At 37.2% G+C, this 26,932-nt stretch overlaps 1 protein-coding gene across 1 annotated transcript in view; it reads right to left on the bottom strand.

Moving 5' to 3' along the window:
- The window catches only part of LOC101165388 (solute carrier family 12 member 5), a 148,137-nt gene extending 124,265 nt beyond the window's left edge, over positions 1-23,872 (bottom strand). The window contains exon 1 of the mRNA XM_023954949.1: positions 23,486-23,872. Within this exon, the coding sequence (XP_023810717.1) occupies positions 23,486-23,645 (160 nt within the window). The 5' untranslated portion in view covers positions 23,646-23,872. The remainder of the gene's footprint in view (positions 1-23,485) is intronic.
- Between the last annotated feature and the right edge of the window lie 3,060 nt (positions 23,873-26,932).

The following is a 26,932-nucleotide window of genomic DNA, read 5'->3' on the forward strand; positions in this document are numbered from 1 at the left end:
TACAGATTTGGAGAATAAAACTCAAATGCCTCATACGCAGTTATGTTATGTAATACATAAGCAGTAACCAGCGACAGAGATTGGAACTGGAAAGTAACCAAATAAACAACAAAAAAGGAAGGTTTTGATGGGACATTAGAATTGACCTTCATAAGATTTTATTTTACTTAATAAATGTAGGATTCAAGATTTCACTTTGTACATGCATCGCTTAAATCACTTACACCATGAGAACAGGCTTAGAGAGAGAGAAATACACCTCTCTATTAAATCGTCTCCTTGACTACACGGTATCCTAGGCACATCCATTAATAGCTCTCTGTGACGTTGATGGTGGATTTGCTCCGGAATAATTGGAAGGAAAAGCAAGGAGGTTGAACAAGAGAAATTCTATGCTGAATTTACAAAACCGTTCAACTGAAAGACAGCAAGGGGGAAAATAAAGAACGAAATTAACAATTACATGGGGTGCAATAGTTCAATATACTGATTGTATGGAAGATTACATCTGGCGAGACATGTAGAAAGTTGTAGAACAGAGCAACAATCCCTATTCTTAAAGTTAAAAGGGTGTGTTATTTTTTTAAGATTGGTAAAAGACCAACTCTGATTATTTGCATTTTTAGTATTTTTAACATGTTCTTGTGGTGTGAAAAAACATACTGATGAATCCACTTGCAGACGACTAGATCCATGTCCGTTTTTGTTCTCCAATTTTGTTTGTCATTTTTGTTACACCAGTAATGTTAAACTGGGGTTGTGAGAGGGCTCTAAGCTAGCAGGAGAAAGTGTAAACAGTAGGGCTGGGTTGATAAAATGTATGAATCAATCTGAATCAATCAGAGCTTAATAGATCAAAAATGGATCCATAAAAGTAAAGCATTTCCTTTTTTGCTGACCTAACACTACTATCGTGAGATTTTGTGAGATTTGGCGAGGTCAAACTTTGAAACAATCATGGTTTACAACTGTAAAACTGCTAGACAGTTTACAGAATACAATCGGAAGGTTTATGGTACATTACTAATTTACTCTGATACATCTACACTGTAATTTTAACAATAACAGCTGTAACGCCAAAGGCCACTAGCTTGATGCTGACGTATAATAGACTTTCCCATAGGACGGCTAATGCTCGTTCGACCTAAACATACATTGCTGACTAAATGAATATCTTATATACTCAAAGACATACATTTACATACAAGGAACCATTTGTGGTCTAAAGCACAGTTTTTTGCTCAGATTATCTGGAATAAAGTGTAATGCTATAGTGTGAGCTCCACCTAGTGGCCAAACTGAAACGTCCTCCAGGAGAGCCAGAACATGTATTTTGTAATGTGAGCCTTTTTAGAGTCTTTACAATGTCAATGATCTGCACATATTTGTTGGAATTTGAGAAACTTTGAAACACTGTATGGTGTTAATAATCTCATTGGTTTATAATTTTCCTTCTAATTTTTACAGTATCTGAACATTATCAGATTAATATGAATATCTTCAAAACATATATAGATTATTACTGTATTTCTATACTAATATGTCTAACTGTGTAAACCATGTAAATTTAAAATCGAATCGAGTTGAATGGTTGCAAGAATTGAAAAAAATCGTAAATCGATCCTAGCTCTTGTAAGTCGAATTGAGTCTGGATATTGGTGATACCTAGCCCTAGTAAACAGATAGGTGAGGAAAAGTAGGGGCGAGTTTACTCTGCTCCAACAGTTCCACCCACAACACACAGATGCGAATTTCTGGCCCACTGCTGCCGCTCTGCAGAACCTATTTTTGTGGAAAATGAAACAGGTTTTTGGATTTTGGCTAAAAACGGCATAATTATAGTTAAAAGATCACTGGGAACGCATTGGGACTTTAAGTCTTAGTATATACCCTCACAAAAGCAGTCCTTTTTACATTGCCTCAAAAGGTTTCTACAAACTGAATACCAATTTTGTATGCTCCTCTTTTTTTAGCGTGAGACATTTTTATGCAATATCCTTTTTATGCTGTTGCCAGGTCTTGAATGCTTAATTAAAAAATTCAATCGCAACCAAACCTCTTATTGTCATGCTGACTGCTTTTTTAATTGGTTTGCTGTTCAGAGGTGGGACCCACTGTCATCTTTATACACAGATAAGCAGGACTGATTTAGGAAGTTCAGCCAAAGGCTCTAAGAAACTGATGACAGAACCAAACCCTAGATCCAGTTATACATTATCATGAGGTTGTTTATGCTTTTTTTACATACAGAACAGTGCCAAAATAAAGTGCACTCATTCCCCACAACATTTAAAGCACACACCAACACAGATGTGACATACACCAACACCAGTTGCTCAGTAGCAGACCTGTGACAAGATATAAGAAGCAGCTTTGAATGTGTTTACATCTCCACTAAAATCAGACAATGTAAAAGAATCAGACTTGCAAAAATACAAGAGAAATGCAAATATTAGAAAATATTAGTCTACATTGTACTCAATTATCGGTTTGTTGCAGCAATGAAGGTCATAAAGCTAACCACGGTAATGTGGGAGTTAATATGTCTGCAAAATAAAAAACATGTTGCCGCCGTTCTTCATTTGTGACCACAAGCAATCTACAGATGTCTTGGATACGCAATGCTACTGTGTAGTCTCATGTGACTTCACTATCCTTGTTTTTATTCACACATATGCAGATATAAAGCTACAAAATAAATCAGATAAAGATGGAATCATGCTGGGAAGTATCAGTTTTTCAGAGAGAAATCCTCATGTGTTAATTTGTTATCTCATTATAAGATAACTGCTGCTATTGGATAAAGGACATTGGATTATCCAGCTTGCATGTCACAAAATCAGGCCATTTTACAGGTCCCCATTTAAAATCCAGTTTTATGTTGAGATTTGTTCACAAATGCAAAGAAGGATGGAAAAAAAACAACCTTGACAAACCCACTTCTGTCCAGGGCAAAATAAAAAGCCACTGCATTCAAGGCTGTGAGGCCAAATTTTCTTTAAAACGACTGCTGTCCTTCACAGCTAAAAACAGTTCTTCAGCACTTCAATCATTCAAAGAATTTGTAGTGACCCTCCTTCAAAAACAGCCCATCAAACAGCAAACATAATTCCACAAGTTGAAGGTAAAGCATGCGCTTGTTCTGGCCTGCATGATAAATCACAGTCTGAGTGCCCCAGATATTAAGGTCCTCCTAGAATGAATGTGTAAATTGGCCTCACAGCTGCATTTGTTGAAATCTGTCTTCAGATCTGCAGGCATAGTTTTTGTGTCTAGTGCCTCTCAGTGGATGCTGCAGGGGACAGCTCTAACCAGCAGAGCCACATCCTTGACAGGCTCCACCACTCAGTTCAGTTTTCCTAATTTATCCTTGGCTAAATTGGTGCTCAGTTGAACATATTTGATCTATTTTGTGGGACACCATGAATGAATTTACAATTTAAAAAACTTTGACTAATCATTTAAGAGAGTAAAAAACTGCTTCATTAAATTCCGCTGCCAGCTTTATTTTTTAACACACATTTAGCGGACATCAACATGCTGCATGTCAGACTAAAAATTCAAATTTAGCTGCTTGGGGAATTTTTTTCCCCAACCATACCTGTGACCATCATCTAAGCAGTAGGTCAATTCTGATGCTCCATAACACAACTCTTTCAGATGCCTCCGCAGCCTTGACATTTCCACCCTCACTGTCGCATGTTTTCAGTTGAGGCTTACAGACTCTCCTAGGTTGTTTTAAAAAAATCTCCCATGGGTTGTACGAATACTGTCCACGTTTAGTCTGCAGATGTCGGCAAAGCTAACATGGTTTCGAGGTCTCCTTTAAGCAGAGCACACAGACATGTCTTCAAGTGTCACACTCCTAAATCTGAGTGACAGATACCCCTTGAGTAATTTCTCCAACTCCTTTTTTTCTATTGTGTCTTGAGTGTCATAAGAATCGACGGTTTAATGTTCAGCTTCCTGCAAGTGTTTACACCTTAGTTCATTTAATTTCTGTTTATGGGGGTTAGACAGATTGCATCTGGGGACTCACCTGGAATCACAGCATGGAATGGTTCGAACGTATGACATACGTTTTATTGAGGCATCTGATTGGTCAGTTTATACCTTGAATAACTTGTACTACAGAAAATATGCAAAAAATGGGATTAGAAAGAACATGTTGCAGAAAGGTAGCAGAGCAAGAATATTTATTCTGTCAAATATAAATAAAGAATGGACACATCCTGAGAAATATTGCCCTATTCAAGATGAAATCTTTATCTGTGAATTGTATATCTTTCATTAAACTTAAAAAGAACACTGGAAAGTGACAAATCTTTCCAAAATATGCTTGTATTATTGTAATTATTATAATTTCTACCATTAATTTGAAAACTAAATTTTCAACCAGTTTTAAAGTTGTTAAAACTTTTGCTGTCTCATTAAAAGCCAAACTGTAAAATTCCTAAAATATACCTGCAATTACAATTGTCCCTTTTTGTCAGAATAAAAATGTTGGACGTCAAATCACTTCCTACACAAGTACGCCTATTTCTATGTTTGGGCTAAAACTAGCAATGCCAATATTTGAAACTTTGTAAAATTTTAATAGAATGATTAGAGTTTTGACCAAAAAGAAATAGAATAATTGGATAAAAAGTAAAAAAAAAAAAAAAAAAAAACTACAACCAGAAGTGATAGTGGGAATCTTCCTAGCAAAAGCTTGGGTCTACAACAGTACACCATACTAGTCTACAAAAAAAGTCCAATATTATTGCACAACATGTTATCCCTTTGCCACCACCTGGATTGTTATATTGTTATAAACATTTAATTACAGAGTGCTGCATTATAGATTTCTGTCGATGTCTTTAAGCTTCAGACATGACAAATGTTACAACACAACCATCTGGTGGGGCCCAAAATAACTGTCAAAGAAAATAGACCCTTCTGGATTCATAATTCAGTCTAAGTTAATTCTGATCATTTATAAAGTGCCAATTCACAACTGAGACAATTGAAGTGTGGAACGTACACACTTACGCAAAAATACACACATCCAGGCACACACACACACATGAATGCATGCACGCACACTAAGTTGATTCAAAATAGTTACTTTTAGGAGATATAGACATAAAACAAACATTTGCAATGGAGTAATAAATGATTGCTTCTAATAATGTTCATGTTCTGAGACCCACCCTCTTCCAATCATGCAGTCGTTTTCATTAATAAACTATGCATTTGCCTGGAGAGCAGCTCAAGCATGAAAGACAAAAGAGTTACATAACACAAACATTGAATTCTAAATTCTTGGCTGTGGATTTTCAAAAGTGAGAGTGCTGCCTGTACATAGATATGTTCAGACAAAAAATGCTTCAAACTGGGCTTAACTACTTTGTAGCAATGGTTAGGTTTTGTGCAATGAACTGTGTTGTATGTGTGAAAGGGGAGACTGATAATTCTGGTATTATGATGCAGTTTAAGCCTAATAAAATAACTTTCTTTCAAATATCTGTCAAGATTAGTTACAAGTCACAAAAACACAGAACAGAAATACACAAAATGCACTCAGTGAATAATAGGTAAAACTACACTCTTTAGAGTAATTAAGCAAAACAGATCTTCTGTAAATTCTGTTTTTACATTTCTAGGACTTTCACTGCCACACAATTCCCAAACTTGAACAAATGTCACAGTGGCCAACTGCAGCTCACAGGTCCATAGCAAGGCAAACCCAAGAGGCTCGTTTAGGTTGAGCCCAGCTGGGCCAGTCACCAGGCGGTCACCAATGAGTCCATCCCCATGGCTTCAGAAAGAGAAACAACAGTACCATAACACAAGCAAATTCAATTTCTATGAATAAATAGCTTTAAGCCTGAACCATCCTCCAGATCCTAATTTTTATGAAAGACCTTACCAAGGGAAATTGATCAGGGACATTAGAAATTAATAATTTGGGCCTTCAACCCAAACGACTGAAGTGATGGCAATTGAGGGTAGAACTGCCAGTTGAGGTGGTAAAGACATTTGTCAAGAATGCCACCTGAATGCCTTCCCAAAGACGTGATGCTGGGCTGTCCAACCAGTAGGAGACATTTTGGAAAGTCACTACACTTTAAAAGAACTATAACTCTTGGGAAATCTTAACCCATAAGAACCCATGGTGACATCAGTGTAACAGAAAAATATCAGGAATGGATTCTGTGGTCCATTAAGTTTGTGGTAAAATACACATAATTTAATTTAATTTTTTTAAATGGGACTGGGTTCTAATGGGTTAAACTGCCTTGATCTCCCCAGAAGAGCTGGAAGAGGTCCCTGAGAGAGGTCTGGGCATTCTTGTGGAAAGTGCTGCCTCCTCAGATTCCAATCCAGATAAGCTGCAGAACATGAATCAGTAGATCCAGCGTCTGATCTCCATGATCCTTTATTGATGGAATAATTGTTTTTATCCTTTTTTTACTTATCCAAGTGTCATTATTGCATCTTTTTCATCCCTGTGGTTTTATAGAACAATTTCAGATCTCTCCGACAATGTAGCTGTTTGAGACTTCAGATACAAATGCATACAAATGTGCTCAAGAATATGTGGAACATCTTTACAACTACAAAAAATATAGATTCCTATAATTTAAAAATGAAGGTGTTTTAAAACCAGTTCAGAAGCCTTTTAAGACTGTAGTTTATGCACATAGAAATATGATACCAGTCTCCCAAAGAAAAATGATTATACTTGTGTCCTTTAAAATTACTGTACATGCAGCATATTCATGGTGGATGGAATGGCGGTTTGGCTCATTCACAAAGATTTACATCTAACTTACTGTAAACTTTGAATGAACATAATAAGAGTTAATTAAATGAAATATTGGAGCTAATAGAAAAGTAAAGATCAAGTGTCTCGTATGTGTGAGATCCTGTTGATGGGTTATGTGTGTTTCTGTGAAATTGCATTCATGGGCAAGGCAGGCGTATGAAAGGGAGACGTCTTTTGGGTCTTTTGCCAAGGTTGTTGTGTCTCCAACATAATGGTAAAGCCACTGCAATGCACCAAAACCAAAGGGAGAAAGGGAGTATAGGTGAGAGGGTGAATAAAGAGAGCAATAAAGGAAGCAAAAAAGAAAGCTGAAAAAAAAGCACACTGGAATGAAAAAAGTACCTGTCTGTGTATGTGGTCCAGTGTGGTATATTATCATACAATTAGTTTGAGCTCTGACAGCCCCTGCTGTTACCAAAAGAGATCAGAGTTTTTGAGGGCTGGGAGCATATCTCACCAAAGTTGAACTTTGAAGTAAAAATGTTTCCTGCCACAAAAGAAAAAAGATATCTTTTGGTGATTGTAAAAAAAACGACCTGTCAACATATAAACATGGTGGTTGGATGTGCTTGTTTGTGATTGATTGCTACATGGTTTCAATATTGACCAAAACTGCCAGAACCATAAATAATGTGCTTTACTGGATAATCCTGAAGGATAATAAATGGTTTTGTTATCAGAATGGAATTTAGTTTTTTTTTTAATTAGGGAAAAAAAACATTAAATAGTTCAATAAATATATATAAATAAATAAGATTTTGGAATAGCTTAGTAAAAGTCTATTAAAATCAGCTGATAAATTAATTTAAATTAATTGTAATACAAATACAAAATTTATACTTAAATTAACTAAAAGTAAAAAACTACTTATATGTGTGACAATTTTTGGTCACAAAATGACATTGCTAGAGGGGTTGAGGAGGAGTGATTGGAAAATGGTTTTGAATTTCATTTATGATAATGCACCACCTGTCAGTTCAGACTAAAGCACATGTGTCAAACTCAAGGCCCGCGGGCCAAATATGGCCCTCCATGTCATTTTATGTGGCCCACGAGAACATAAAAGTTTTTAATTTCTTAAAATAAAAAATAGAAAATGGTGTGTATTTATTCATATCTAGGGGGAATTGGACTTGAAATATCGGATTGACACTGTCAATATAACCTAACCTGACAGAATCAAATGTAAAAGGATTTATGCTAGAGTAACAAGCAAACATGTTTTCTATGCAACTATAATTCTCACTTTAAAAAGTTGAAATAAATAAATAATGAGTTATTTAACATTATGGAGTATTTACATTTTTTTCATTACATTTAGTTACATGTATAAGTTATATCTGGCCCTTTGAGGACAACCACTATGCTGATGTGGCCCTCAATGAAAATGAGTTTTACACCTCTGCACTAAAGTCTTGGTCAAAAAAGGTAAGAAGGATGTCTACTCAGGGAGATTCCATGGTTTTGTCAGGAGACTTGCTAATGTGGGCAATGGTAGTGAAACCTAGAATAATCTTAGTGGGAGAGATGGCCTGTGATCAGATCACCTAAATATTGCAACAAATATATTTCTAGCAACAAGTACGAATAGTGTACAGCACATTGTCTTTTAAAACTTCATCAATAAAACTTTAAAGCTCCTCCAACCAAAGGCTTGAATCAACTTATGGTGTATTCACACAGGACACATTTGGTTTGATTAAAGTTAACCAGAGTTTGTTTCTCACGATAATCCGGAACAAATTCTCAGTCTGAATACACTTAAGGGGACCAGCTCTCTGACGCATCTTTTGAGGTCTCGGTTCGTTTTCATTTGGACTGAGGTTCCGTTATCTCTGAGATTCCTTAGTTTGAATTCAATCTGTTCCTGGAGTGGAGCAACTGAACCAAAATGTCAGAGTATGTCAAAAACAGAGTAGGAATGAAGCAACAAATGAGTCGTGGACTAATATGCAGCAACAATTGTCATGTTATCAAACAGAAAAAAGGGTCCACCTGTTTATTTTAACACAGCTGAAAATGCTTCCCACATGCTTTTCTGTCTCGTTACGTGACATGCGCAGACAGGCACAGCTGTGACATCATCCCAAAAACTGCCTTGTAGTTCCCTAAAACAATGCTATAACATCACAACGACAAGAAACAGCAACTCATTGAAATGTGGTTAGATGAATTCAGACTCATTAAAACAACTTTTAACGTGATAAAAATTGCTTCTCGTTGTTTTCCCAACAATCTATATGTCATAAACACTTATCAGTGTACCTTCTTAGCTGTCTTCTTGTCAGTAACCACCCTGCAGCAGTAAAAAGCGAGTAAAAAGTCTTGAGCTTGACGTCGCTACAGACGTTTTAAACCTGTGACTGAAATATAAAGTTTGAATCAACTAAAAGTGCAGGACTTCCATAATTTCTGCCTCTAGTTGCCTTGCCCCGCCCTTGTAATTCCTGACCAATGAGTGAAGGGATCTTTAGTCATTTGGTTTTGTTTACTAGTTTTAGTCCGGAACAGGAAAGTCCGCTTGACAGCAGTCAGAATACAGACCAAACACACGGTTCAGGACTCGATCCGAACCAAATTAAGCAAACTGGGTCCAGGCCAAACAGTTTTCCCAGCCTGAATACACCCTAATTAAACTGGTCTTAAAGTGACACATATCGTTTTCACATTTGTTTATGATACAAATCGCTTCTGCATTGTCAGTTACATTTTCAGCTTACAATTTCCAGAATGACCGTTTCAAATTTCATTTTTAACCTGCCATTAAGACAATGTACAGCTCATAGAAATGTGGAGATGTGCATTACATTTGTTTGGGTTGAATGTGTGGACAGTTGTAATGTAGCTTCATAAAACAGGAGCACCTGAGACAAAAAAAACAATTTCCCTCCAGGGACTAATGAAGCATTCAGATTCAGATTTTCTTGTGTTGGGCTTTAATAAGAATTTGTTCTGCTGGTAGGGTTTAGAAATGTCAACCAACTCTGGCCAGAGCTGGAGTTCCTTTATTGGTTTGGCACTATTGCATTGATGAACACTTCATACCTCTAACTCAGCCCACATGAAGTGCAAACCTTTGAAAAAGATGAAGATATGAAACAGCTCCAGTGAGTCACTCACTCATTCTTCTTCCATGTTTTTCTTGCAGTGCTATGCAGACCTGCCTGGTAGCCAGTCAGCTAATAAATATGGTTAAAATTCACAACACAATATTTAAATCAAGAGAATATAATTAAAACTATTTTAGCTAGTGGCAGTTCATCATATAATTTCTTTCACGGTTAACATTTTTTAATTTAAACTATGCCAATACAATCTCTTGTCTTAAGTGTTTCCCAGCTGGATTGAGTCAGAGGCTCACAGAGCACTCAGTACTCAGTGTGCAGCAGTCCTGGGGGACTTGAAGCCTCGGTATAATTCCTGAATACCAGTCAAGCCCCATGGGGGTTCATGACCTGCATCTCAGAGCCTCTTGCTCTCTGCTTCAGTCGCTTTGTATGTGGATATGTAACAGAGGATGGAGCCTTGAACTCTCACAAATCAAACACACAGACGCACAAAGTTATTACAATTACATAAAGCTTCTCTTTGTCCCAAATGCTGCCTTACTTAAAAACAAAAAAACATTTTTATGGAAATTACAGAATGATGTATTTATTTCCAGTTTAATTGACAAACCTTCAAGCACAGCAAAGTTCACTGACTTGTCCTGTTGAGGTTCAACTGCTCATTTTGAGGAGAGCAGCCACGGGAGGCTTGGCTGTTTTAACATCCTGATGGGGCTGAGCAAAGCGTAAATCACTGAGCTATGAATAAATTCAAGATGATGAAACCACGAGTAACATCTAGATTCCCTGACAGTGACTAGTTCAGTGGAAATTCAAACACACAAGACAGCTCATTTACTGGGAGGCTAAATGAAAGGAGAAAAGACAAAGACAAGAAAAACCACTATGCTATTTTATACAAGACACCATTTATAGTTTTTATGTCAAGCTTGTACACATAATGCGACAAATTAGTTCACTTTTAAAGGGCCTATACCATGCCTTTCTTACGCTTTTCAGAGTAAATTACATTCATGTATATGACAACACATTACCTTTTGCACACTAGACAACGGCTTTATTTGTTTTTTTGTTTTTTTTTCGCAGCTACATTTCTTAACTGGAAGTAAGACGACTCGATCTTTAAGGCACCGGGGTCCTTTCGTGGGTGCCACCCATTTCTCGACGTTAACCTAGCGTGTCTGCTTTTCACAAAACCACAAAAACCAACAACATCCAGACTTTTGCAAAGACGGATGTGGATGTTGTGCATTAAAAATAAAAGCGTAATGCCAATCACCGCTAGCTCAGTGGAGGAAGGGCGTGTTTGTGTGTTAGTCTGGGGGGCGGTACTGACAGCTAGAGGTGACTGTTCTTCACTTTCATACGTAGGAATGTGGGAATGCACCCATTTTCATGGATTAGGAAGGGCTGGGGCTCAGAGTGCAGGGTTTCAGAGGAATACTAAGGAATGCATGAATGGATCAAAAAGTTTGGGTTTGTTTTTTGTGAGGAGTTAACATATTAACACACTTAAAAGCTCAAAAAACTAATAATTATAGATCTTTTAATTAACCAATAGGAACCCATGGTGACAGCAGTGTAACAGAAACATATCAGAAAATGTGTTTAATGGTCTGTGGTTTTGTGGTGTATTCTATATTATTTAATTTGTCAGAAAAAATGGGTCTGGGTTATTATGGATGAAATGTGAGCAAAGCGGAAAAAAATGGGGCTGGTATGTGTTTTCGTTAACTTTTTTGTGGTATTTTGTATTCATTAAATGTTTACAACAAAATCAATAAAACGTTCACCACACATTTTAGAATCTAATGTTGATATTTGAAAATGCAAGGCATTGTCTATGTAAAATGACTGTCAAAAATGAAAATAATTCCTGTTTCCTTTGAAGCAAATGGATCAAAACTGTTTTTGACAACCTTAGTTAGGTAGCATAGCTGGTATTTTTTGGCTAGGATAAAATCGCAGCAGAAACTAAATGAGGAACAGAGTTTGTAGACATCCTCGAAACATTTCGAAGCTGATAAATTGGCTTAACGACGCTAATAATTAGGCACACGCAGAAACCGGACAAGCGTGTTGTCTTAAGACGCCAGCATAGCTGAGGAGAGTATTTGCTTTAGTGGATGCAGACCTGTGGTAGACGTGTCATTGTGAGAAGAAGTTGAAAGGATGCTCCACCTCTCCCTGCCAATTTTCTCTCCCCCCTCTGTTCTTCCCGTGTTAATGTCAGAGAGGTTTGCCCTTCAGCCTGGCTGCATGTGAGGAGGATTTTGTCACTTTCTATCAATTACAACCCACCACAGTCACACGCATGCAGACGCACACGCACACACACACACACACACCCCGCCCCATGCGCGCTGACACCGTTACATAACAGCGCAAAGATTTCTAGCCTGAGGGAGGTTTATACTTGGTGTCTCCCTAATTTCTTCTCTGTCAGCATGGTGCTGATCCTGCTCTCATCCTCGGAAAACATGAAAGCATACTCACGCCTTCACATCTACTGCCATGTGCTTTACAAGCTTCTTTCGCCATAAAGACGACAAGGACTGTTGTGTAATTCATTAGATTCCTCATTACTCAATCATATTTGGGGTTTTTTTCCCCCCGCCAAGCACAAATCAGAGGGGGGAGAATGTATATACTTGTCTCAACATAACTAAGAACAAAACTGCCCCCTGCTGTTTTAGCAAGGAAGAGCACAAGTTTAAGTTACTGCAGCGCAATTAAATTCACACATTCGGCCCGCAGGTCATATTCCAGCCAGCAGGTCATATTCCGTACTCGCAAAAAGAATCAAGAATCTATCTTTTGTCTTAGCATTAAAATAAGCTAGATGACACCATAAGCAAAAGCTAGAACCCATCCTCCAACAGAACTGTTGTCTATCATTCAAACAGTTAATTGGCTGCCCTCTGCTGTATGCTTAATGTCATTTCACATCTCCTAACAAAACTGGTCGCTCCTTCCATGAGGGAACATGTTTAACTAGTTTCTTTAGAGCTATGCTGTTGATCAACAGATTGAAATGTTTCTCTAAATAAGTAACCAATAGGTCCTTTGACTTTTTCTGCAAAAAACTGCAGGTGGAGAAATATGAACCACTAGCATAGACAAAAAAAAGGACACAGCTTGCTGAAAGATTTAAAATACTTGAAGACCCACTCAGATGAATGTTAAAATTTAGATTAAAACTATGATTCTGACTATTTCCTAATTTAAATTATGGTGGATCAGAAGCAGAAAAAAATAAAGTTTGAAAAGCTTGTAGATGTTACTCACAAGCTACAATGGTTGTGCCACAAGACCCCTGCTCTATTCCATTCCGATGCACCCACTTGCAGACAAATGGATCCATTAACGTCTTTGTCTGAGCTGGCATCTGTCTCAAAACTGTACGGCTGGACAGCTCCAATACCGCTTGCCATTTTTGTTGCACCTCTAATGTTAGGCTGGGGGTGTTAGGGGCTGTAAGCCAGCGGGAGAAAGTGTAAACAAAGGGATGATGGGAAATCAGTGCAGGCTTACTCCCCACCAACAGCTCCACCCACAACTTCGAGGCCATTTTTGTAATGAACTACTGCTGCTCTACAGAAACTGTCCTAGTAAACAACACAGGTTTTATAATTATGTTTAAAAAAGGCATATATTTTATGTCCTCTTTTTGTATTGTCAAAAAGAGAACTGTCACCAAACGCAATATCACTGCATAATACTCTGTTATATTAAGTATAAAATAATGTTATATTTTATAATATATCAATAAAGGTAGTTTATCTATCTCACCTTAACCTGTTTCTATTTTTTAAAATGAAAAATAGTATTCAATTGAGGCAGGGGGGAATAAATTGAGTCATTCTGAAAATGTTTGAATCCAATTATGAATCCATACATCCCATAGGTAGAGCTCTGTTAAGCTTCCATCAAGCTTACTCATAAAACTGCATTGTGTGAAACAAATAGTTCCTCAGTTTTTTAATGCTTCAATGAATGACCAAATTTACATAACAAAAGTGTTCATAGTGTCCTCATTTTGATTCAATCAAACAGCTGCCTCTCGCTCGTGAAGCACTTTGTGCAGTACCGCTAACAGCATCTTGATGTTTCAGTGCCTAGGTCTCTTTAAGTGGCATTTGGAATTTTGTGTCTTCTTTGGAACAATTTGTGTCTTCCATAAATCATTATGGTGAAAATAGAACCAAACAGTGCCCGACTGACTGTTAGAATGGTATCTACTCAAAACATCAGAGTAGAAACTTGATCAGTATGATCTAGTGTTTAGTGTTCGTACAGATCAGGTTTAATCATTCTTCACAAGAAAGATAGATCTTTCTTTCAAACTCCTCTCATTATCTGAGGCTACACTTTGTTTATTGCTTCTTGCCTCCCTCTGATTTCAGCATTTGTAAATGTTGAGGAATATCTGGACCACAGCCAATCAGAGGTGGGCTCTTGTCTTTCAATATCTGATTGGTTTAAACCACAATATGTGCCTAAACCAAGCCTGAAACAGAAATATTTTCCAAGTTTCTGTGACATACATTTTTTACTACCTTAAGGATAGGGGTGTTAGTGTATTTTTACTGGTTGCACTTTTGAGAGGCACATGTAAAATTGGTGCGGCTATAGTGCAGCAATAGGGCGGTTGTACCTCTGATCTGAAAATTCCAGGTTCGATTCCTGCCTTGCCCGCCCATATGTTGAAATGTCCTTGGGCAAGACACTGAACCGCACCTTGGCTTTGGTGGAAGGTTGGTGACAGTGTTCGGGAGCAGAGTGTAAATGTGTGTGTGAATGGGACTGTGCCTGTAAAGGGGTTTGGGCATTTGAGGAAGGTAGAAAACGCTATACAAGTAAACAACCTTTACCATTTATGTGCGTGATCTGCTCTGTTGAATTTGGACTTCTTTGTATGTTCTGAATAATCTATGAATTTCCTGCGTTTAGGTGATGTGTTCTTTATTAACTCTTTAACACCGGCACACCGTCGCCGGTAACCCTTAAATAACACACGCTCTTTGACATACTGTAACTCTTCGACCATTTACTCAATCAACATAAATCAGCTTATTCTGACGCAGAGAAAAGCAGATAAATTCTCTGCGACATAATCAGTTGATTTACATTGATTGCATAAGCATTTCACTCCTGCGCAGTGTTGCATATCAGCACATGGCTGCTTTTCTCTGCTTCAGAATCTGCTGGCATTACATTAAATGCACACACGGTAGACGAGTCATGGTTATCAGCAACACCAAGTCGTAAATACCTGCTCTAAAAGAACCCTGGATAATTTGAAGTAGAACTGTAATGATTGGTAGACTCTAAATCTGATTGGAATCTGCTGAAGGTGTAGTGGCGACAAATGGAGAACAAAAGCACAGTCATGTACCAATTATTACTCTTTGAGAAGAGAAGTAGGAGTGACACTGACCTAATGTCATTACCAAAACTTTCCAAAAAATTAATAAATAGATAAAATAAATAAGTAAACATGTGGATGTGAGTTGATTGAAAAGCTTCTGAATAAAGCCATGTTTTGGCTAAACATCAGACATTATCATCCACCATTCTGTTAAACATAACTTTATTTCAAACTGCCAACCAACATAATTTACAAAAGTCTAAACATACAGAAATGAGCTACATGAATGCAAAAAAATGAAAGTATTGGTCTAAAATTGACAATGTGTCGCTCAGCTCAGTCACCAATATCACTGAAAGAAAATTAAAATTCTGACTAATTTGGTGTCCTGGAAATAAATAACTAACATTTTTTGTCTGTACTATCATCAAAGTGAAACTTGAATTACCATCAAGCTGCTTCACAAAACAGTAAATTGTAAACTCTTGTTTTCTTTTGTAACACTGATTTTCTCCAGTAAGCTGCTTGTTTTATATAAATGTGCTTTATAAGCTTATAAAGAAAAAAATCATAGACCCAGTCTTTGTTCAAAAAAATATCGCCTTTCAGTGAGTGAGTAGAAAAATTTAAAAGCAACAAAGAAAGTTTAAAAGAAACAAATCTTAGCCAATACTGCATCCATGAAGAGCACACTCTACAGAGTTACACAAAGTACATGACAACAGGAAGGCTGCAACTTCAAGGTTAAAGAGGCCGTCAGAGCAAGGATTCCTTCTTGGCAACGCCAACTACATTGATTAAGCCAAGAGAGATCACACTTCCCTCAGGATCAATAAAAACAAGATGAAAGGCGATAGAAGAAAAACTATGTCCTTGCCCACCAGCTAACATAGGAACAAATATAATTTTAAGATTACCAAGGAATGATAAGGGTAGCAGATATATAACACATGAGCCCTATTATAACCCACCAATTCTATTGGAGAAGAATTTTAATGCAAATGATCAAAAAAGACCAGCAAATGATTTTAATACTTTGTCTTAGGGCCTAACAATAACTAATACTGATCTATAACCCTGCTTTTGGTCTACTTGGAACTCATCTACATGCTCTTATTCCAGAAGTTACCTTCAGTCACTGGATGTTTCTTGGTGACTATCATCTCTTAAATATTTAGTGTCCTTATCATCTACCTAGCCAATGCTAAAAATGTGTGTTGTACACCAAATTAATGCTAAGATAGCAGAAATAAGATAAACCTGACCTATTTTTTTTACATGGTTAATTATTGGTTGCTACTATGATGCCTCAAATACAACAATCTAAAACGAAAGGATAGCCTAAATATGAACTGGTTTCTGAACAGAGAAAACCAATCCAGATAGTCAAGTCTGAATGGGATGAGAACATTGATAACTTTGAGAAACTGTGGAGGCAACTGGTGTAGTTATTGAGTCATTCCTTACTTGTAAGAACAAATTAGACAATAGCCTTTTTTTCCCTTTTTTTTTTGCTCTATAATGTATACTGACTGTGCACAAAAGTTTTGCCATACCTAAGGAAGAGTATTGTTGTCCAGCTGTATTATTATTAATTTTTTCTTATTTTACAGATATACTCATTTACTCGCTAGGACATAAATTAATGCTTGGGTAATTACTAAAAAAAACACCAGAGAGCTTCAGCTATTGTGTCTGAATATTTAGTTAAATATATTGTCAAATGTCATGTGATCTTTTTTTGTGTTATAGTAATCTTTTTGCAAATATTGACTGTTAGAACATCTCCTATAGTAAGTAAAATGTTTGAGTAAAGGTACATTTCCTTAAATCACATAACCAAGTGGGAGTAGGGTCTTTGAAAAAAAAAAAGACAAATGTCATAGATTCAAATCACTTCTCACTTACCAAGTGAATTGATTTTAGCCATTGACGAGAAAATGCTGAAAGGACATTTTATATTACCTAATGCCTCAGAGGAAGCTAAAGGGATAAAATGGACCACCAAAGCTTTTAGCAAAAAGAAAAGCTTGTTGAAGTAGTAGTCCCAGGCTCTTATTCCCTCCCCAGAGGTCAACTTCTGTAATAGTAGTATACTTGTCAGGGCAGGGCCATATATCAGACACGAAGGCATTAATGTGGGTTTCTATGGTAACCATAGGTGCAATTAGACCTGCACATCCAGGGCTGCAGACAGCCAATGTTTACTCAGCAGGTTCTGTTTTAGTTGCTCCGTGTTTTTTTGGACTCACAGGCTTTATACTAAATGATAGTGACCGTATGCAGAGCATACTCAGATTTTATCCACAAGGAGCAAGAAATAAAAAACAGAAAATCTATAGGAATATTAGTTCTTGACGCATAACACAAAAAGATGGATTAAAATTAAGTGGTAGCATTCAGTACCTCACACACTGATCACTGTCAGGTTAACCTAGGGCTCATGAAACATGGCAGTGTTGTATCAATCACTGGAAATTACTTCCTCCAAACTAATCTCACCTAAAGTGCAGTCATGAAAATCTAAAAACATCCCACTTTTCAATCTGTTCCACTAAGTTCTTTTCTCTGAATGTTGTTCGATATTTCAACATCACCACTGAAGCTTTCACTGTTGCTCCTGACATCAGCATTATTGAAACTCCTGTTCCTGACGTTTCCTCTGCTAGTCTTTAATTATTAAACACTACCTGCTCCTCCATGTCTAACCCTTGAAAGCGTAGAGTAGTTAACGTCTTCTGCGAAATGATGACCCTGTGACCTTTCACAGCTGTCAACCTAGACAAGGCTTTTCTTTCAACCCATTACTTAATCCTTCCTGAGAATTTTTTTCCCCCCCAATTACGTTCTCTATCTCTTTCCAGCATGCTGTTCTGTCAGATTTTGAAACTTAGATGGGGAAGAACTTTCTACATCTCAATTAAGGCAAAACAGTTGTTCTAATTCTTGGTCCTGATGCTGAAAGAGGGTCCCATTTTATTTCTACAATCATCACTTAAAGGTTAGCAATAAAGGCAGAAACCTTGGTGTGACTTTTGATAAAGATCCTACCTTTGAAGCACACACAAACCAAATTACAAAGCATTTTAACCATCTTAGAAACACTGCCCAAGTTAGAGGCGATGAGGACATTTTAATACATACATTTATAACTTCTACAATAAATCATTGACCTCTTGCAGTGATGTCACCCGCACCCCATTGTCCGTCATTTTGGGACTCAACCACACATTGTTTGATACATCAGACAGGTAAAGTGGGCTTTGGTATGGGAGGAATTATCCGCCAAATTCCATCATGGGACGGATGGTTGCTGTTGGTTGTCACAAGAGACAATCTCCAAATTTAAGCTTCTCATTTTACCAATTTCTGTGGGATGAAGACAGAAAACAAGAATGTTTTTTTTTATTTTGTCAATATTATAAGAATACACCTTAATATTATGTAACCCAGTCTTTCGATGTGCACACTGCAACCTCTTCTTCACGGCCCACTGCTCTGCGTTGAGTTTGTGCGTGGGTGCGAGGGGGCGTCATAAGAGGAGACGCCAGACGTCGGTTCTAATCTGTGAAAGACCCTGCTGCCCTTTATTTTATCTTGCCGACAACACAGAGAGAACTTTCAAAGGTAGACAGTGGAGTGGACACAACAAAAGATTGACAAGACAAAGATCCGCAGAAGGAACACTCTTTGTTTGACTCCCAAAGTTTGACTCCCAGAATGGTGAAGAGGGCATTCACGCAGACCCTGTGACATCACGTGCATGGGGTATATTGTAATCTCCTTCTTTTTGGTGTTAAGAAAAATACTATTAAGCTCGTTCAAAATTGGCTGCTCACCTTTTAACCAGGAAAGAAGAAGCACATCATACCAATCTTGAAATCTTTGCCCTGGCTCCAAGTGAGCTTTAGGATTGATTTTTGGATTGTTTTTTTAGTTTATAAAAACTTGAATGGAATTAGACCTTCTTTTTTAAATAAAAATTGCTTTTAGTTTATGAGCCACCCAGAACCCTCAGGTCCTCAGGGTCAGAACAAAAGCCCACGGCGAGGCCACATTCCAACACCGTGGACCTTCCCTGTGGAACGGCCTGTTTGAGGATGTGAGGGCTTCCTCTACTGTGGAGGTCTCTAAGAAAAAACTTAAAACTCATCTCTTTAGCTTTTACGTAAAATGTACAGTTCCTTATGTTTCAATTGATTTCATGACTAATTTCTTTCTGTTTGTTTTTTTATAATTTGTTACGGGTTTTTATTTTATTATTATTATTACTGTTATTGTTATTATTATTTATCTATTTATTTCATGTAAAGTACTTTAAAGAGTTCTGCAAAAATAAACTGCTCTAAACATATATTTGAATTTTTGAGTCCAGCACATTTACCAGCTCCATTCTCCCCATCGATCATCAGCAGTTCTTCTTGGTTTAAACATCCCAAAAATAATAATAATTAAAAAACGAATATGTCACCATGGCTGCCTTTTCAAAACACCTTTCTCTTTCCAAAGTCTCGGAAAAGGTCATGCTCTCACAATCACTGCCATACATCCAGCAAAATAGCCTACTGGGGGAATTTTAGTCTGGTTTCCGATCTCACCACAGCAGTGAGTCTGCTCTACAGATTCTAAGCACCCAGGCTCTCTCTGCTGACGCTAGTGTACACTCAGTCCTAATTTTACCTGACCTTGGTGCGACATTTGATACTATGAATCACCTAGGTCCCATTAGACTTCCCTGCAAAAAGTGCATATTGAAAAACTGAACACTTCACCTCCTACTTGAGTGGCAAGAATTTCTCTGCCAGGTTAGGTAACTTCAATTCTTCACCATCATGTCTCTTTTCCAAGTAGTGCGGAGAAAAAGATTTCATGTGTTGTAGGGGAAAAACAAACATTTTAAAGCTCTATTTTAGAAAATGGAACCAGTTGATCAGTTTCATGGGTGAAGTATTCAGCATCCAGATGATTGATCACAGGTCTGATGGGCATCATGTCCTAAGGCAAAGACATCCAACTCCTCATGTCTGCTATAACCTCCAACTCATTTCATGTAACAGTCGATCATTACTTACCCACTGCCCCTCATTCTCTTCCCACCATTAAAAAATCAGTGCTGCCAAACTCCTGACTGTTATAAAACAAGAGAAACCACATCATTCCCAATTTGCTAATCGTCCTTAACTTGTAGGTATTATGAAATTATTTGAAAAATATTTTGTTTGTTTAAAGCCACTCCAATGAAAATTTGGGACGATGGAGGACTTGCAGAAAATTAAAGAAAAATAAGCTAAAATTAAATCCTGCGTTTTTCTTCATTCAAATCAGTGCAAATCAGCAACAGATGGAAAAAGGCCATTAGAAAAAGACCTTTATTAAATTTATGGAAACACTGTCTTTTTATTTGTCATTGTAATGGATTTTTTATGGTGGGGTATGTATAAGTAATGTTTCTATCTTGTTATTTTATTCTTATCCTTTTTAATTAATTATTTTTTTATTAACTGTTGTAATTTTTCATATACTATTCCTCAACTTGTGTATTCTTGACAGTGTGCCTTTTTAATGAAGAGGGTCTGTGACCTCCTTTTTACTGATTGGACCATAAGTCTGGAATAAATTATTTCTATCTATTTATCTACCTTATTTGTGGTGTAGAAAATACTATATATATATATATATATATATATATATATATATATATATATATATATATATATATATATATATATATATATATATATATATATATATATATAGATTTTGATTAAAAAGAGAACAATAATTAAAAGACCACTGGGAACGCTTTCAAAATAGGTCAAAAGATGATCAGAGTGGGTCTTTAAAGACTATAACAGTTAGAAAAAACCCACAGCAATATGTTTAATCCTCAGCCTCCAGGCAGGGAACAAAACGATCCTACAGACGAACCATTCCTTGCTGGCAGTATGTGACTAATGTTGACAAATGGTGGCCAGAACAACTCCTCAGAGAGGTATCCAGGACGCATCTGAACTAGATGCCTGAGCCATCTCGACTGGCTCCTCTAGAAGTGAAGGAGTCGCAGATCTACTCTTAGCTCCCAGCGGGTGACAGAACCCTTCCCCCTATGTCTAAGGAAGTGCCCACCCACCTTGAGAAAACGCATTTCGAGTGCTTGTATCTGGAAACTTTTTCTGACGATCATGACCCAGAGCTCATGACAACAGATGAGTGCTGGAACAAAGACTGACAGGTAAATTGAGAGCTCCGCTTTCTGACTCAACTCCCGGCACAAAGACGGCATGACAGCACACACTGCACCAATCCACCCATCAATCTTCCCTCACTCGTGAACAAGACTCGAGATCCTTAACCTCCTCCACCTAGGGCCGGGGCACTGCATCGACCCAGAATAATGAGTTTTACTGGTATTCCATGGAACAAAATCAGCACAGATAAATATCAAACCGATGACTGTAAAGACTGCAGCGTGTCTCTGTAAGGTGGTGTGGGCGTGGCTTACATTTGAAAACACCTTTGATAGGTGTAGCCAAATTAACACATTTGCCAAATGTTTAAATTAAATGTTTAGCTTTAAATTTTTGTTGAATACTTAAATGTACCATAAACATTCAAATGAAACATTTATTTTAACATTTATTGCTAACATGTAACTTTGGTTTTAACATTTAGACTTAAATTCTGATCTAAAATTTTAATTTAAAACTTTTAATCAATATCAAAAATGGATAGATATTTAGCATTTATATTTAACATTTATTTTTTCTTTCTATTGTTAGCATTTTAATCAAAATGCTATAAAATAACAAACATAGCACATTTGTTTGTAGTAAAATTCTAGCATAGAGGTAATAAAAATGATGCATATATTGTAATAAAAGCTGGCTAAATCTGACAATACTGTTAGGTAATCTTTACTTGAAGAACTTTTACATTTGATGCCCTATAGAAGTGTACCTATGATGGACATTACAGACTTCTTTTATACTTTTTAAGAGGAGGCAACTTGGAGAATTGGTGACTAATACTTTTTTGGCCCACTGTTTATGTGATTAAACAAAGCTCTATCAGCGACAAAAGTTGAAATATAAAGAAATCATAAAGTTTTGGCTGTTTTCTAGAAAACTTTTAACTTAGAAGGTTACAAAGTAAAACTATTTTTGTAGACATATTTAGGGACACTTATTCAGAAAAAGGGATGTGCTATGAATCAGCTCAGATACTGTGCAGGACCATCACGCTCCAAAGCCTCTGGTAGAGGACCAGAGCTCGGGCGAGAATCCACCAGTGTGAGAAGGGTTCTTTAATCAATCAATAATCTATCTATCTCTATCTCTCTCTCCAATTAAAATGGTACTTTTGCATTTCTGCAATATAGCATATACCTAAGTTTGAAGTTAGAATAACCCAGACTAGCCTAGACAGTCATTTTTGTCTTTTTTCTAAATTCCTAAGTCGTAAATTTAATTAGGCAACAGGATTCTTTAATTTGAAGCAGGTCTTTTATACACTTTTTTTTCAATTGACTGTTAAAGTAAAGACTAATTTGATAATGGTTATTTTATTTTTATTCCAACCCTATTGAGTTGTTTATATTTATTTCTTTATTGCAACTGACTGTAGCTAAACTAGGTCTTTTTTGTTTTTACTTAACCACAGTAGAAGCTCCTATTTCTCTAAATAAATAAATGAATACAAAAATAAACAAATAAACAATAAAATGAATAAATAAATAAATACACAAACAAACAATAAAATAAATAAAAATGACAAACAACACAAATAAAATACTTTCTTTTACTTTTTTTTTTTATTAAAAAAAACACATTTATTTTACCTCTCATGTAAACAGTTCACATGTGATGCCTCCAGTCTAAAATAGGAAAATCAACAGGATGAACGGGTTCGACATGACTACTCCAATCTGTAGTACTAAGATCAATTAGTGACAGAAAACAACACAAAAGACAACCGAGCTGTCAACGATACATCAACAAAAACATCTGGAAAGAAGAATTCCGATTCTACAGAAAGGAAGGATTATGTCCTTGTTCTTTTGACACTTTGTTGTTTACAGCTGGAGAGTAAAAACCCTCCGTGGTTATTAGAGATTCAAAGCCCCGCAGCGCAGAAAGGAGAGTTGTCGGAACAGAACAGGACACAGGTGTCTGGAATGCTAGCTTAGTTGGAGCCAACCGCTAACCCCGAGAAACCGGCGTGAGGTTCTCCTCTTACCTTTCAGCACCACCACCACCTCAGCACCGGCGGCAGCCTCCGTCTCCGAGGCGTTGCTGGTTGGTTCGTCTCCCTCAAACAGCTGGTTGACCTCGCCCTGGATGTCCGCGGGGCGCGGGTCGCCGTCGCTCTTGGAGACCGTGAACCTCCTCTGGCTCATGGTTGTCGACCGGGAGACAAGCGTCGAGTCTTCTTGCCACGGTGCGGAGCGGAGGGAGTGACACGTTCAGACAAAAACAAACAAATCAAAAATACCCTTGTCTGTCTTAATGTGACAGTCCACTGCAGCGATTCACTTAATCCTCCGTAAATTGCTTTATCGTGGACAGGTAAAGCGCTCTTTGTCTGGATCTTGGAGATGTAATGCAGAGTGGAGTATCTCATCAACCGGTGTCTGCAGGCAGCCGCGCTCATGGGTCCTAATGCCGACCCGTTATGATGTTTATGTTTTATTTCTTTATTCGAATAATTGTGAATCAGGGGCAGATGAAAACATGTACTTTGAAAAAGATTGTAGATGTGACAAAGGACTAACAACAAGCCACAAGCTTCCTGCTTTGCTCCTTAATGATGCATCTAAAAAAGATCCATGTGTGTCTTCTTTTTCCTCGCTCTAACTGGCATCTGGATCAAAACTGCACAGCTGGATAGCCCAATATTTATCAACATTATTATAATTTTAGGTTTAGGATGTGGTGGGCTGGAAGCTAGTGGGAGAGTGCATAAATAGATAGATGATGGGAGGCGGGATTGTCTCACTCCACGCCAACGGACCCACATACAACTCTGAGGTGAATTTCTAATGAACTACATCTGCTCTGCAGAAAATATGTCCTAGATCAGTGGTCTGCAACCTTTTTCAGGCCACAGACCGGTTTAATGTCAGACAATATTTACCCGTTTCGAATGGGGCCAGAGTTCACATTTCTAATTTTTTCAAATTAAAAGTGCTACTACAGGAAATTCTGTTTAGATGTGTGTGTGTGAGAAGTTGTTTCTGAGATTTGTAAACAATTCAATAAGAGCAACACTTTTTTTTTTCATAGAAAATCATTATAACACAGAACTCAAAGGTCTCAGACCTTTTGTGGCAAAAAGATTTTTCATATTTAGTTTCTACATAAATCCTGTTTATCTGTATGTGTTTTCTTAACACAAAGGAATGTTATCTCTACTCAAGTTTCTTAACAGAGGCTTCCCTAATTCACCCTTTCTCTAGGAAAATTCATGTCCCTTTAACAAGTTTACACAAATCAGAAACAACTTAATTTTATTCAGTCTTCCTTGAATCCTCATTCTCTGTCAAAAGTTTGCGGCTGGTTTAAACGTAGACGTTGTGATGAAGTTTTTGCCTTTTATGTCAAAGTGGACGCTGACAACCAGATACTAAATCAGCCGCATGCGGCTTTTAAGGTGTGAAGGATAAATAAAGCAAAATAAAATGACACAACTGTTGTAAAACTGTTATTTTTAAAATATAATAAAAAACATGAATCCACAGTGTCTGCAACTTTATTATTTACATGTGTGAAACATTCAAAAGTCAGTCGCCGTGTATCAGGCAGAGCAGCTTCTGGTATGTAGGAACAACTGTCTCAATAAATCAATATTTGGAGGAAGACTCTTGGTTTTGTCTGTAAATAGCAACCTGATTTTTTTTTAAGTCAAAGGCTCTTCTTGGGTTTCATCTCTGTATTTTTTCTCCCTGAAGAATTTTGCAAATACTTTTAATTGTTTGGCATTGAAGCTTTGAAGCACTACTTACTGTGTGGTCCGAGCAGCTGCTTGAAGTCACCTGACGTGTCAAGACAGATGGATGTGCTGAACAGAATCCAATGTAAAAATTCCATTTGTATCAGAAAATAAACAAAACAGAACTAATCGAAATTAGTGTATGCAATTTTTTTTGTCTGCGGCCCGGTGCCAAGTGGCCCACGGGCCGGTACCGGTTTGGGGACCACTGTCTTGGAAAACAACAAAGGTTTTTGATTTTGTTGGTAAAAATGGTATAATCATAATTAAACAACCACTGGGAACACTCTTAGAATAGCTGAAATGATGATTAGAGTGGGACATTAATGGTTGTCTAATGTTCATTTGTCATTAATTAATGATATTTAAGGCTCTTACATAATTTTGACTTTTCCATCTGGAAACGTATTGTTTGTATCCATGCTTTAAGCCAATGTGACAGAGTTAGTTTAATGTCAAACTCACATAGCAGTCATTATAGTGTCTGACAAAACCTACATTTTACTATTAACCTAAAACAATAGGGGTGTGCGTCTTTAACCTTGATTCTATACGCATCTCGATATGTGGTTCCCTGTTCAATTCATAAAAGATTCAACCAACTTGGTTGCGATAAGATACAGTCCACACAACACACATTCTTCACCGTGGTTCTCCTTCAACCAACTGTTGTTGACCCAACTTAGTAGAAGCAAGCTTGTGATTGGACATCTTTTTGCTTGTATCACATGTACATAAAAAAGGCAGACCCTAGTTTGATTGAAACTTATTAATTACTTCCAGATTGATTTTATTCTTTTTTAAAGGCATAATCTTGTCTCTATCTTTGGCTATCAACCAATACTGCTGTTTCTACTAGTGCTCGATTGATTTTTCAATACATATCTTTACATCCTTATTAAACATACGGAACGAGGAAGAACATGGGGTATCATGTTCATGTATTTTTGCCTTATCTCTATGTGAAATCAGTCGTTCGTTCGCTGTGGAAAAAATGTTTTTCTGCATTAACTTTTCATTCATGTGACTCACTTAGTTCCAACCTAATATTAGCACAGAGAGAGCAACACAAAAGACTTCTCCTGCTATTGAGATGGGATGTTGTTGAAGAAGAACCCAGTCCTAAGAACAGCGAAATACTGCGCTGGACTCTGAAGTTTCCAATCCTCTCGTTAAGGACCTGAATATGAAGGATATCAAATGACTAACAGAGGAAGTGGGGATTTTTTTCCCCCTAGAAATCTAAGCCAAGTGGTTCTAGACTCCAAAGCTGGATGTTACCAATGATTCATCTCTTAATTTGAGGTTTGTGATATCATCAGGGTTTTTCATGAAGTCACACTGAGGCACTGCTGACTGCTAGGCAAAAATCTGTTGGATATCCAATCGGAAGCTAACTTCACTGTGGTTAAAATAAATCCTCGCTCTGCTATTAGTGACTTGGTGTTGCTAGGCAACAACAAACGAAGCCTGATCTCAGCTCTCAGTCAAAGAAGCGTAACATTCATTCTCTGTCCTAAGAGTACATTAAGAGACAATACCGCTGCAACACAGGTTCCGCTAGAAATATTTATGGATTGCAAACATTAAACGTTAAAGGCCATTAGGCAAAAAACTTTAGACAATTTGGCCAGGCCTGGTAAACTACAGAACAATAAAAAAATATATATCATACTAAAATTAACACAACAGTCA

The sequence above is a fragment of the Oryzias latipes genome, chromosome 5 (genome assembly GCF_002234675.1).
Source record: "Oryzias latipes chromosome 5, ASM223467v1".
Taxonomy (NCBI): Eukaryota; Metazoa; Chordata; class Actinopteri; order Beloniformes; family Adrianichthyidae; genus Oryzias; species Oryzias latipes.